Raw genomic sequence first — 13,384 nt, forward strand, 5'->3', positions numbered from 1 at the left:
GCTCGGCCGCTACCCGGACAGGGATGCGGGGCACGGCAGCGCTCCCCGCTCCGCCGGGCCTGCCTGGCGCGTGTTGTCATCGTCCCGCACCGGCGGCTGCTGGGACCGTCACCATCGCACACCTGGGGCTGTACAAAGTGGTGGCTGCTTTTCATTTGTTTTTCATTACCGCTTGCTCAGAGCTGATTAGGTACCAGGTACCATCACTGTCACATGGCCAGGGCTCTGTCAGGTGCTGTGACCAGCGGACAGCTGGCTTGTACCTGTGTCAGGTATTGTCACCATCACACAGCAGAGCTATGCCAGGTGGTGGGTGCTGTCACTATTGCCTGCTCAGAGCTGTATCAGGTACCAGATGCCATCACTGTCACACACTGGGGCTGCACCAGGTACTGGGTATTGTCACCATCACAAACCTGGGGCTGTACCGGGTGCTGGGTGCTGTCACTGTCCCCCGCCCAGAGCTGTATCAGGTACCAGGTGTTGATGCTGTCACACACCTGGGGCTGTATGAGGTCCCAGGTGCCACCACAGTTGTACACCCAGAGGTGTACAAGGCCTGTCTCAGCTCTGCTGATTTTCAGGGCGAAGACAACCCACACACATCACAGAATGAACAGTGGGAGGCTCTGAGCTCAGCCAAAACAATGCTCTGCTCTGCCCAGGTGGTCCGGGCAAGACTCATGTATCCACAAAGGAACAAGATTTGTGTGTCTGCAGGGGCCAGGCAGAGCTGCTGTGAAGTAGATCTGGGTCAGATATACAAGATCCTTAAATATCATCTGGACAGAGCTCAGGAAGGTACCAGAGCAGTGTGAGATAGGGACAGGATTGTGCATGGAGAGCCCTGGCGCCCATATCACATCCAGCACTCTTGATAGCAAAGATTAAATAATGCTGGGGAATGAATGGCATGTTAATGTTTCAGTTTCTGTGGTCTCTGGCGTGATTGCAGATATTATCATCAGTATTTATGGAACTGTATCATATCTTGGACCACTTTCAGGGCTGTTTTACCCAGAGCCAGAGGATGACATCCTCGGCAGACGGCTGTGCTGGGAAATTATATAAAATTGAAAACATACTAAATTGACTTCACAGACAGGGTAGGCTTTCAGATATCTGTCTTTCACATGTATCCCATGAGTTCCCTGCTGTTCTCTCCACAGCCCTTGCTCACATGGGCCTCTTTAGGTGGGAAACCTCACTGCTGTTTCTAAAGGGACTTTAAAAGGACTGCAGAATTGACTTTGTGCTGGGTCACTCCTCAAAGCGCAGCTTTTCTCATTGGACCTTCCCTTTCTCCCTGCAGGCAGCCTGGCCGGGGTGGCTGTGGCTGGGACAGTGGCCATGCCAGGCCAGCCAGGACCCTGCAGTGAGTTGTGTCCTGCCTGTGTGACAGCCAGGATTGTCACCTGGGACAGCGTGGGAGCTGTGGCTGGACCGATCAATCCCCATCCTTGGCCTCGAGCCGTGTCCTGGAGAGGGAGCCCGACTCCCGGCTCTGCCCGGTCCCTGCCCTTTGGGAGGAATCCCTGGAAGTCTAACTGGGAGCAGCCTGTTTCCTACTGTAAGAAACGTTTTAATCCCAGAGAGAAAAAGAGAAGCCTGGATTTATTGTATCCTGGAGCTCTCTCTGTTGTTATAAAATATCTTTATGTAGCTGCCTTTCTTCTCGAGGAAGAATGATGTTTTCTTCCCATCCGTTAGGCTTGGCTGATATTTTACTGCTAAGTGGAAGCATTAACAGCCCTCACCTGCTCTTTTTTCTTCCTTGAGGATTTATGACACTGCTGTGACCTTGGGAGGGTTCTGGTGTAAGGAGCAGCTGCTTCAGCTTTTTCCAAGAGCCAGCAGCTTTTGGGCATGGCCCTTGGGGACTTTAGTCTTGATTAATGGTTGTCCTTCAGCCACAAAACATGTCCCTGAAACTATCCCAACCTTCCTCCAAGCCTTCGTATCCTGCTTCTCTGATGGAAGTCAGCACCTGCCCCAGTCCAAGTGAGCCCTGGAGTGCCCCGGGGCAGCCCAGAGGTGCCCAGCTGCTGCTCTTGTTCCTCCTGGCCCTTGGGGAAGGTTTGCTGGCAGGTGCTTGAGCTGTTTAGTGCAGCATCCCTGCTCTGCTCTGCTCTGCTCTGCTCTCCTCCTCCTCCCCATCCCACTGTGCCGGCTGCTGCGTGCAGTTGGAGGTGTCCCTGCCAGCAGAATTTCCTTGGGAAGCAATCAGTTTTGTTATCTGTTGGAGTGCATGGGGGAAGATTGAATCTCTGTGGGATGTTTTTCGAGCTTTTGGGAAAGGGATTTGGGGTGGTGTGTCCGCAGCTGGCCTTGGGTAGTGCAGAAGAGCAGCCTGTGGAGAAACAGCCCTGAAGCACCGCTGCTCCATCCCTGCGAGCAGGGCCTCCCCCTCCTCTGCTCGGGGCTGGGCACAGCTCGTGGGAGGGATTTCTGACTGACAGCGAGGAAAGAGGCAAGAGAGCATGTGAGGGAAAGGAGCTGGACCTGGGAAAGGCAGGGGGAAGTTTTGGTACTGCCCCAAACCGCAGGGAAGCGGCTCCGGTGCGGAGTTCCTCGCTCCCGGCTCCGGAGGAAGGCGCGGAGCTGCGGCAGGAGGATGCCTGCACCTCTGGGGATGGAGTGAAGGATCTCACCCTGCCTGCTTCGGGAAGAGCCCCTGGGAGGTGAAGTTCTCCTGCCAGAAGAGCACCTCTCCTTTTTCCTTCCCCTTGCCAGGGGCTGGATTTCCAAGTGCCTTGGGAAGGGGATGGCAGCTCCGGAGAAGCTCAGCCCACATGGGGCTGCTCTGCTGGGCACAACCCAGGTCTTGTGAGCACCCAGGTCCTCGAGCTTTGTCAGGAAGCAAATCCCAGAAGGAAAAGTCACTTCGGTGCATTTCACTGCCCGCAAACCACCATGAGAAGCCAGGTTTGGTTTGGGGAAAATCCCAGCTGCAACCTGCGCTGTAACTTCCAATGGAGTGAAGAAACTCTGAGTGGAACCCGGGAGGGAGGAAACATCCAGGAATAAATCCGCTCCCCCCCACACTCCGCTCCCCGGACTCCCCTGTGCCCCGGTAGCTTTGTCCTTTGCAAGCTGGGAGCAGGAGGCGGCAGGAGCCTGTGGAGAGGAGGAACCGGCGAGCTGTGCTGGAGGAGGCGCTGGGATCCCCGGGATAACCGCTGGAAGCACCTGGAGGGAGAGGAGCAGCGATGGAGTTTCCTGCCGTGGCACTGTCACTCATCGTGGCGCTGCGAATGTCTCCGCTGGCTGCTGGGAGCAAACTGCAGCCCCACATGTGAGTAGGAAGAAAGAGTTCCGGAGGGGTTTTGTCAGGCAGGGAATGCAAAAGCAGGAGCCAAGTGCAGTGTTTTCAAATCAAGGGTGAAGTGAGGAGCAGAGAGTGAGGGGGTAGTGGGAGGAAGTTGTTGTGAGCTTCTTTATTTACTACTAGATGTGCAGAAAGGGGAAGAGAAAATTGAAAACCTGTATAGTCTTTTCTTGTAGGAGGGAACTCCTTGGTTTAGCTGAAACTGTTGTCTGAATGCAAGAAATGATTCCTGTGTGAATACTTTGCCCTTTCTTCCAAGACCTGCTGCTTTTATTTCACTTCACGAGTCTTTCTTATTCCACGTTCCTCCCCTCCCGCTGCTGTTACTCCAGCAGCACGTAGGCTGCTCTTTTTAATTACATTTTACAGTTACAGTTTGGTGTTAATCATTTGGCTGCTCTGGAAAACTTCCTTGAAAATTTGGCCTCCTGCCAGAAGATGGTCTCTCAGAGCCAGGGGATCACTGTAATTCCCTTTGTCCATGGAGCTGGTGTGGTGTGGGGTGCAGACTCCAAGCCGCCCTTCCCGAGGGGTTTAGTTCTTAAAAAAAAAGTGTGTCCTTTAGAAGCTAAAGGTTTTGGAAGAAGCAGCTTTTTCTCCCCACCTCAGAGTTTTGTGCTCCTGCCCTGACAGCTACTTTCAGGACTTCTTGGACGAGGCACTGGAGCAGAGCCCTGTGCCAGCACTCTGGGGTTGGAATTGAGATGCCTGGAGCAGTTGGATGCCAGCTGCGACCTCTAAGCTTCACCACATCCAAATTAGTAACTTTCACTTCTTTTATAGAAAGTATTTCTGTAAAAACTCTGTGTCCCCTTGGAAGCAGCAGAAGCAGCCCCAAATACCAAGTGGCTTGTGAAGTCAGGGACAAATGTCTCCCTGTTCATCCTTAGTTAAACCCACTGACTTGTGCTTGGAGAAGGAGTTAGGATTAGAGAAGAAACAAAGTACATTACTTTGATTTATTGGAATTAGCCTTGCAGCCCTTAGCTTTGAATGAGCAAGAAACCACCCCTGTGGCTGGTCGGCCTGGCACCGTTTCTTTTCCCTGCAGTGACTGAACTCATTGAGGAGGTGGATGTGGGGGGGTTCCCCAAGCTCTTCCTGCCCTGTCAGCAGGAAAATCAGGCAGTGGGAGCGCTGCATCCCTCACAGCTGCGACCCTCTGGATCCCCTGCATCCCTCACATCCCTGCCTTTCTCTGTCCCAGGCCGAATGTGTGTGCAGAGCAGGAGCTGGGGGTCGTGGGGCTGCGGCAGCCATGTGTGCAGGCGCTGACCCGCGCTGCCAAGGTGTGGAAGCAGGACTGCGGGGGCCGCCGCTGGTGCACGGGCTACGAGCGGAGGTAGGTGCTCTTCCCTCCACCTTGGGCTGCTCCTTGTAGGAGGAAAAGTGATTCCCACTGCTCAGCAGCAGCGGGGAAGTGAATTTGGTGCTCACCAGCAGCGGCTGCGCAGCTGGTGAGGGATGGGCACAGCTGCTGTGCACCCATCCTGCTCCCCTGGCTGTGTTCTGGAATGGAAAACAGGCAGGGGAGTGCCTTGGTGCCCTCCAAGGAGTCTCAGTGAGGAGACAGTGTGGCTGGGGCTCACCTGGATGCCCCACAGCTCCCAAGGGAAAGAGGAGGAAATGCCTTGGAGGAAACCCTTGGTGCCTGGTGTTTACCTGGCTGGTGGGAGGTGTCCTCGCCCATGGCAGAAGATTGAAACTAGATGATGTTTAAGGTCCCTTCCAACACAAATTGTTCTGTGATTCTGTGACTCTGATTCTATGATGCCATGATTTTGTTGTTAGGGGACAGAGCAGCTCTTTTACAGGTTGATACGAACAGTCCCATGAGCAGAGATGTGGCCCTGACCCCACAAACTGCCAGTAAGGAATAGAGCTATCCCACAGGATATTTTTCTTGGCTAAAAGCAGGAGACCACAAGAGCTGGGTGGACAGGCTTCTGGTTCAACCTGGCATTTTTGTGACACTCAGAGTTTCTAGGCTTAGAAGGAATTCCCAAAGAGAAGTCCTATCTGTTGTTTTCACCATTGTGAAGAAGCTTTGTCCTCGTGGTGGCTGTTTCCCGTCTTCAGAAAATGTATGTCATCTGTTTCCTATGATCCAGCCACGTTAATGGAACGACTTATTCTCATCATGTGCACTATTCCTGCATCTCTAGATGTCTCCTCCTCAAAGCCTTTCAGTGCCTCTTGGCTGACAGAGCTGATGGCAGGAGCTGGGGCCAAGTGATGGTTATTGGCTAAATTAACAGTAAATGTGGCCATGGTGCAGGGGATGGGGTGGTGCAGGACCACCCGTGAGGGCAGGGACTGCTGGGGTGGTGCTCAGCAGGATTTGCTGCAGAGCCACAACTTTCCTCTCACTCCATGAGCTGGATCATGCTCAGGCCAGAAGAGCTTGAGATGGGCTTTTCCAGGTGAGCACGGAGTTGGAGCATAGCCTGAGTGCTTGTCCACCTGATCACAGCATCCCTTGAGCTCCCAGCTGGCCAGGGATGGGAGCCCAGGCAGGAGGGCTCTGAACACGTGGAACAGCACAAAAAATGAACTTTTCTTACCTTCCCAGCAGCCAAACTACGACGTGCCCAAGCTGCTTCCACCTGCTTTTCCGGCCTCATTAGGGAGTTACCAGCCTTTGCAGAATAAAAATGATAGTTGTCATTTCAAAGAAATGGACTCAAGACAGCTTTTAAGCCCTGTCTTTAGGAATTCCTCCTAACCTGTAATTGCCAGTAATTACCCTGGTGATGAGATCTGTGTCCTGGTAACAAAGGAGCAAACGGTCTGACTCCTGGCTGTGTTTTCAGGGAAGGTTTTAAAAGGATGGGTGCATTGTCTGCTTCCACTTCAAAGGCTGGGAGCTCTTCAGCCCCAGCGGTCCCTTCAGCTCTTTAAAGGGTAGTTTGAAGTCACAAATCAAGAGACTGAAGTAAAATAACTTTTTGTTCTGCTTCATTGCAAATATCAGAACAGCCCAGTGCTAAAACTGCTCCTGACGGAAGCACAGAGGGGAAATCACTGAGGGATTTCACCCCAGGAGTTGTGAAATTCAGACAGGGAAAAGACTATCAGCAGAACATTCCTTGGGCAAGGTTTTGTCCCAGATCCCTTCTCTCTAGACTTTTGGGAGTTCCCATTGCAGGAAGCTTTTCCAAGAGCTGGGAGCTGTCCTGCCAAGCTCCCTTGTGCTGGGCAGCCGAGGCGGTGGAGCGCGGTGTCGGCACTCGCAGGGATGCTGGAGCTGCTCCAGTTGGACCTGGCTCTGGCAGCGTGGGGCTTAGGAAGTGTATTCACAGCTCCAGGATCTAGCCTGAAATTGGCCTCAGTGCCTTTGAGTTCCTGGAGGCGACTGGGAAAAGCAGCATCTGCTCAGCTGGAGCATCCTTGGGCTGCTCTGCTCTGTGTTCCTGGTGAAAGGATGGGTTTGTGCAGCTTCCCAGTGAGTAATGACAGCAGGTAGCTTTGCTCAGCCCTCCATAACCAAGCTTGAAAGAATCACAATGCTATCCCAGAAGGGCTGGAAGGAGATTTTCCAGCAGCAGGACACAGCAGGATTCCCTGGGTTCCATTAGTTCTGGCTCATTCCCCATTTTCTTTGCCAGGGACTCCTTAAAACACAAAAGAAAAGAGAAACACTGAAGATAAAGTATCTCCTGTGTGGCTCTTTCCCGTCTGCAGCACCCAGATACCCAGAGGCACCGAGGCTGTCACAATATTTGCCTGTCCTTGAGAGCTGCCTGGAGTGGCTGAAGGGCCTGGAGCTGCCCAGGAGGGTGGGACTGAGGCTGCTCGGGGCACTGCTGGGGCACCAGGAGCCCTGAGCTGTCCTACATCACTATTTGGAGCTTTTCCTCCCCATCCCTGAGCCTCCTTGTCACGTTCACACCACTCTGCATCCACCATCTCCCCTTCTCCTTCCTGCTGGGCTGGAGAGAGCTCCTGGTGCCAGGAGGATCCTGGTGGGCTGGAGCTTGTGCCTGTGAATTGCTTTCTCAGCTGCTTCTGCATACAACAATTTCCTTCATAATTTGTTAACAGCTCATACAAAAAAAAAATAAAAAAAAATTGGTATCTGCTTTTATTTCTCTCAGCTGTGCTTCCATGTGCTGGTTGGCACGCAGGAGTCCGAAGTTTCCTTCCCGGGGATTAACATTTCAGTTATTTGGCTTTTTTTTTTGTAGGAACATTCAGACAAAATCAAACAAGTTGACTGAGTTAGGATAAATATTTTCAGTGGACATGCACAACACATCTGCTGTGCCAAATATTTGTTGTTGTTTGCCTGATTTGCTTTGGTGGAGCAGTTTCATGTTCTGCCAACGGAGCTTTTTAAAAATCGGCTTCAGAAGTATTATCTGTGTTTCAATTCTCACAAACACACAACACCAAATTTCCGGGGAAAAATGTGTCGCTTTTATTTATTTACGCTTCAAATCAGTCCCTGCTTTGCTCCCCCAGCTCCCACTGTGGAGGGAACTACTGGGAGTAGTTAAAGGCACCCTCAGTGTTCCCTGCCAAGCTGTGGAGCCTTGTTGTGTCCAACATGATTCTTGGAGTAGCTCGGTGCTGTCATCAGGACTTTGTCTATTTTTTAGTTCACCAGCCCCTGGAGACACCTGCTCCTGCTCACTAAAGCAGAAATACATGTTCTTAAAATATACATTTATTTTGTGAGCAAGTAGTGTAAAGGAGGAGCTTAGAGCTGTAAGTAGTCTAGAAAAGGAGAAAAAAATAATCTGGGGTTATGAAGTTATGAAGACCTGGGTATTGTCTCTTGTGTTCCTAATTAGAATAAATTAGGAGTATTTTCTTAGCATTAATGACCACTGCCAGGCTGTGTAAAACAAGGCAGCACGTTTGCAAACCTGATTCCTCATTTTATTTGCACCCACAGCTACAAATTCTGTCCTTCACAGTCTCCCTGTCCTGCAGGAGCTGACTTTGGCTGGGTTTTTGTGTTTCAGGGTTGTGTATTACACAGGCTACAGGCAGGTGTACCAGCTGAGGTCCCAGACCACATACAGGTGCTGCCCAGGATGGTCCCAGCTTGCAGGGGATGCTGGCTGCCTGCACAGTAAGTGTTGCTCTACTCGGCTCAACTTCCTTGATTTTGGTTCATTTTAAATCCTTTGCCTGCAGAAAATGCTCTTAAAATGTCTTTAAAAGTCTTTAAAAATGTGCTTAGAAATAACTGTCTTTTTTTTTTTTCCTGGTGGTACTACTACTACTATAATAATACTAATATTATTATTATTAGTATTATTATTACTACTATTATTATAATGATTATTTCCTTGCATCAGAAGGATGGTGCTCTGGCTTCCTGGGAAGCATTGTGAGGTGCTTTCCATTTCTGGAGAACTTCTACATTCAGGGTCCCAGCCGTTCATCCACTTGCCAAATGCTGCTAAATGTTTAAAATCAAGGCCAATTTGATGTTTCAATGGTGCCACTGGCAGAAGCTCTGGAAGCTCCTTTGAGAAGGTTTGTCAGGGGCTGGGTTTGTTATTTTAAGACTGTTTGAGCTGCCCCTGTGAGATGTTTGGGATCTCTGCACCCACCCTTTGCCTGCTCCTTCCTGTATGCAGAGGGTGAGCTGGGCTCAGGGAGGTGACTCTGCAGTGTCCCCCTGGAGGAGGGGACACAGCCACCGGGGAAGGGGTGCCACTGCTCAGAGCTGGAGTGGAGACACAGACCTTGAGGCTTTGGGATTCTGTGGTTGGATTCCTGCTCTCTTCCAGTGCAATTCCCTGCCAGACAGGCACAGAAGCGTGTCCTCCCCAGCTGTGGGGGAAGCTGCGAGATGTATTCAGGTTTGCACATGATGGGGATGTGCAAATATCAGCCTATAAGGTGATTTTATGCTGTTGTTGCAGAAGACAGAGGCAGCTTTATCCCTGTGGGCCCCACATTCCCTATTTCTCTCCAGATTCTCTGCCTGACACAGGAGGCAGCTGCTGTGTCACTCCCAGCTCCTTCCCCTAAACCCTGCAGCCACATCCAGCTGGGAAAACATTTAACTGAAAACTGCTTCTGAGGTGTTGAGAGCAAGGAAAAACCTATTGAACTGAACCAAACATGTGTTGAACCAAATATCACCTCGTGCAGAGCCTCGCACACTCCTCGTGCAGTGGGATCAATTCCCTGCCTTGGTGCCTGATTCTTTTCTGATTTAGACCTTGGAGGTGCTCTCCACCTTCCCTGTAGAAAAGCAGCTTTGGATTTAAGTGATAGGCAGGAGAACCAGCAGAGCACTTTGGGATCTGATATGCCCTGCCATCAGGGGAATCAGAGCCAGCTCCGTTGTGGAGGCAGGCAGGGTTGGGATTGACCTCTGAGACAGGAAGATGTCTCCCACAGCTGCTTGCCTTTTGTTCTGTGGAGGGGCTGTCTCTGCCTTCCCAGGGCTTTGATGCTTGTAGCAAAGGGTTTTTTTTAAAAAAAGGGATAAAAAGGTGTGTCAAACAACCAGTCTTTATTCTTCCTATTCCAAGCTGTGGCACAGGAGAACAACCCACTGGGGAGAGGAAGCTCCACGGGTGCCTCGTAACCCCTGTCAGTGAGCAGATAATAACCTCAGCTGAACTCAGAAAAGCACCTCCTGTAATGATTTTTCCTGCCAAGGAAATGAGTAAGTCCATGCAGGAAGGAAGCAGAAAAAAGGAAATAGAGCTGCTCAGGGCACGCTCTGAACTCATCCTTCTCATCACTGGGGCTGGGAATGGTCCTCAGGGACTGCTCACTGCAGGGTTGGGCTGGAGGGAAGAAGAGAGGGACAACCAGTGCCAAAAGTAGAGTGACACCAGCTCAAAAACTCCTGCAGGAATTGCTGCTGAGCTGCTGGGGAGGTTGAGATGGATTCTGACCTGGAGATGGTGAACCCTGTCCCCATTCAGCCCTTGAAACCCAACTGGATACCACTGGGTTCACACCCAGGACATACTGTAACCTTGCTTCTGGCTCAGAAAAATAGGTATTAATGTACCTCAAGTGCAACAGGCACAACAGGGAGCTCATCTCTGCTGGCCCTTAGCACAGGTAGGGGCACTTCCAGGGGCAGAAAATAAAATTACACTGTTCTGTGGATCACCTTCTGAGGCCCTGAGAGCAGCAGGAGAGCAGCCACCAGGTTAGGGCTGAGGTGGGCAGTGGGAATTGTGCTCCCTGTTTCCAGACCCCCACAGGCAGCAGCTGGAGGAGCCTCCCACGGGCAAATGGGACAGCTCTGCCTGGCCCCTGCAGGTGCCCCAAGCCAGGGTGTCTGTCCTGATCTCTGCACTGTCCTGGGGAACGTGTCTGGGCTCTGTGTAAGCAAACCCTCATCCTGAGGAGCTCCTGAGTGTTGTTTTGCAGGGGTGTGATGGCTTTTCCTGCTTTGGCCTCAGCACTTCTGGAGCAGAGGAGGCATAGGAAGGTCTGGCAGGGAATTGTCAGTGCCCATCAGTGAGGTGCTGGGGCAGGGGAACACGGGAGGACATTCTTTATGGATGTTGGAGCTTCCTCTGGTTGCTGTGGAGCAGTCTGGGGTCAGGCTGTGCTTGCTGCTGTAGCTCTGCTGAACACCACAGAGCTGTGCCAGAACATGTCAGCAGGATCTGTGACCCTTCCTATCTGCCTCCAGAGATCACTGATCGTGTTCCAGGAGCGCTGAGCAGGGGAAGGGCATCTCTGCTGACAGTTTAATTAGGGCTGTTATGCAGTAGAATCTCTCCAGTGAGGATGTCTTGCTCTCCCTTGGGGACTGGCATCTCCTCACTGTAGGGTTCTGTTTGTTCTTTGCTGGTCTGCATTTCTCCTTGAAAATAAAAAAAAACCCCAGCCCATGTGAAGGGAAATTTTCAGCACTGCAGGCTCTCAAAAAATCCACAAAATCACCCTAAATCAGGCTTTGGCATTCCTAAAATAGCCCTTAAAATTGCCTCTAAAATAACTCCAAAACTGGCTTTGGCACTTCCAAAAACCCTCAAAATCTTCCCCAAAATGCCCTGAAAATCATCTAAGAATTGCCTCAAAACTCCCCCAAAATCACTGAAATTCAATCCAAAATTGGCTTTTGCACCCCTAAAGTCACTCACAAAATTTTGTGAAATTGCCCAAGAATTGCCATAGGAAACCCCCAAAATCACCCAAAAAATTTGCTTCATCACCCCCAAAAATGCCCTCAAAATCTCCCCTAAAATCACCTGAAAATCAGTTTTGGCACCCCAAAAGCCCCAAAATGGGCCCCAAAATTGCCCCTAAAATTGCCCCTAAAATTTCCCTTAAATTCACCTCAATATTGTCTTCAGGACTCCCAAAAGCCCACAACATCACCCAAAATCACCCAAGAAATGCCAATAAAAACCCCTCAAAATCTCCCTATATTTGCTTTGGTACCCCCAAAATCCCCCCAGATTTCCCTCAAAATCACCCTAGAATTGCCTCTAAACACTCCTAAAATCACCCTCAAATTGGCTTTGGCACCCCCAAAATCACCCCCAAAACTGCTGCTAAAATCACCTCAAACTTGGCTTAGGCACCTCTAATTTCCTCCAAATCCCCCCCAAACAATCCTAGAATTGCCCCAAAACACAGCCAAGGCCGCTGCCACCTTCTTGTGTGAGCGTGTCGATAGTGTCTGGTGTGATCCTGAACACGGTGATGGGATGGGAGGTTCCAGCACCCCCTCCCACTTTGTTTGGGCTCTCAGAGCTGTGCCGGTGCCTGGAAGAGGAGTTTGCCTTGTTGCAGCCACTGCACTGCACTGTTAGCATAGGTTGGAGGCTGGCTGTAGCAAAACTGGGGTGTCCTCCTCTTCCTCACATGCAGGTTTGTGTCTCTGAGCCCCTACAGGTGAAGAAATGTCCTCTCTACAGAGCTGTAAGGACAGTACTGGGAGGGTGTGGGCTCTGCTAGGAGCAAATAGCTCAGAAAGAGATGGAAAATTTTGTAGGAACAGAGATCTCACTGGTCTCACAGGATGTTTGGATTTATTCCCTCTGAAATGGTGACAGCTGGCCTTGCTCCTGCCACTCTCAGGGCTGTCAGAGGTGAAGGTAGGGAGCCCTGACCCTGGCAGGGTTCTTTCTTTTGTCCCTTCCTTCTGGTGGTAGCAGAGGGTGAGGATTTGTTGCCTTCCACTGCCCTCTGTCCTGGACCGTTCATCTCTTTAGGGAGGAGGAAGGTCAGAAGTCAGGGCACCCTTTGCATTTTTAGGATGGCATTTAGGTTCTTTCCCTGCATGATTGCTGATAGTTTAACTCTCAGACTGAGCTGCCTGGTTTCAAGTGGCCTCTGAGATGCTCCTTAAACTCCACCTGGGCTCAATAACACAGGTAAAGCCCTCAGTGATTAGGTGAGGGGCCTGCATGTCTGGTAATCTCTGAGATCTCCACTTTCAGCCGGAGATGTTGAAAAGCTGAGTCCCTCTGAGTCTGTAACTCTCAATGTGCATAGAGGAACTGCAGCTGAGCCACCCACATGTCTGTGCTCTTGGACCAGCCCCTGGCCCCTTCAGAAAGGACATGGTGAGGCAGAAAGGCACCAAGGAGAGCTGTAAAGAGGCTAAAGATGAGTCCATGTCTAGATTTAGTGTGGGTGACTGTCACTGTTGTGATGTGGCCTGGAGAAGCTCAGCCTGAGCTGCTGGTCTAAAGCTGGTCAAAGTTGTCCTGAACTCAAGTTTTTATCCAGGTGAGGTCCTGCTGTCTTCTGATTTTCAGCTCAGGTGGAGGTAAAGCCTGGTCCTAGGTAGGAAGGAGAATTGATGCTCGTTTAAGGAAGCATCAGAGTATGAGACACGATGGAAACCCATGGGATCATCCCTAGTGCTGAGCAGAAAACAGCTGAATTGTAATTGCCCTATTAAAATGAAAAACAATTTAGTCACAAATGGTCTATTTAAAGTCTCCCCCACACTGAATTTGGCTTCTTTCTGCCAACTCCACTGAGTTTTTACCCATCACCTGGCGAGCAGGAAAGGAGTTCTCAGGCAGACCTGCTGTCCTTGCTTCATGGTACAGCCCTGGAGCCTGGTACAGCCCTGGAGCCTGGTACAGCCCTGGAGCCTGG

At 51.0% G+C, this 13,384-nt stretch overlaps 1 protein-coding gene across 1 annotated transcript in view; it reads left to right on the plus strand.

Annotated features, from left to right (window-relative positions):
* Window positions 1-2,454: 2,454 nt before the first annotated feature.
* MEGF6 (multiple EGF like domains 6) overlaps window positions 2,455-13,384 on the plus strand; it is a 76,747-nt gene continuing 65,817 nt past the window's right edge. Inside the window, exons 1-3 of the mRNA XM_015648112.3 lie at window positions 2,455-3,295; window positions 4,536-4,670; window positions 8,299-8,408. Coding sequence (XP_015503598.1) covers window positions 3,210-3,295; window positions 4,536-4,670; window positions 8,299-8,408 — 331 coding nt within the window. The 5' untranslated portion in view covers window positions 2,455-3,209. The remainder of the gene's footprint in view (window positions 3,296-4,535; window positions 4,671-8,298; window positions 8,409-13,384) is intronic.

The sequence above is a fragment of the Parus major genome, chromosome 21, assembly GCF_001522545.3.
Source record: "Parus major isolate Abel chromosome 21, Parus_major1.1, whole genome shotgun sequence".
Lineage (NCBI taxonomy): Eukaryota > Metazoa > Chordata > Aves > Passeriformes > Paridae > Parus > Parus major.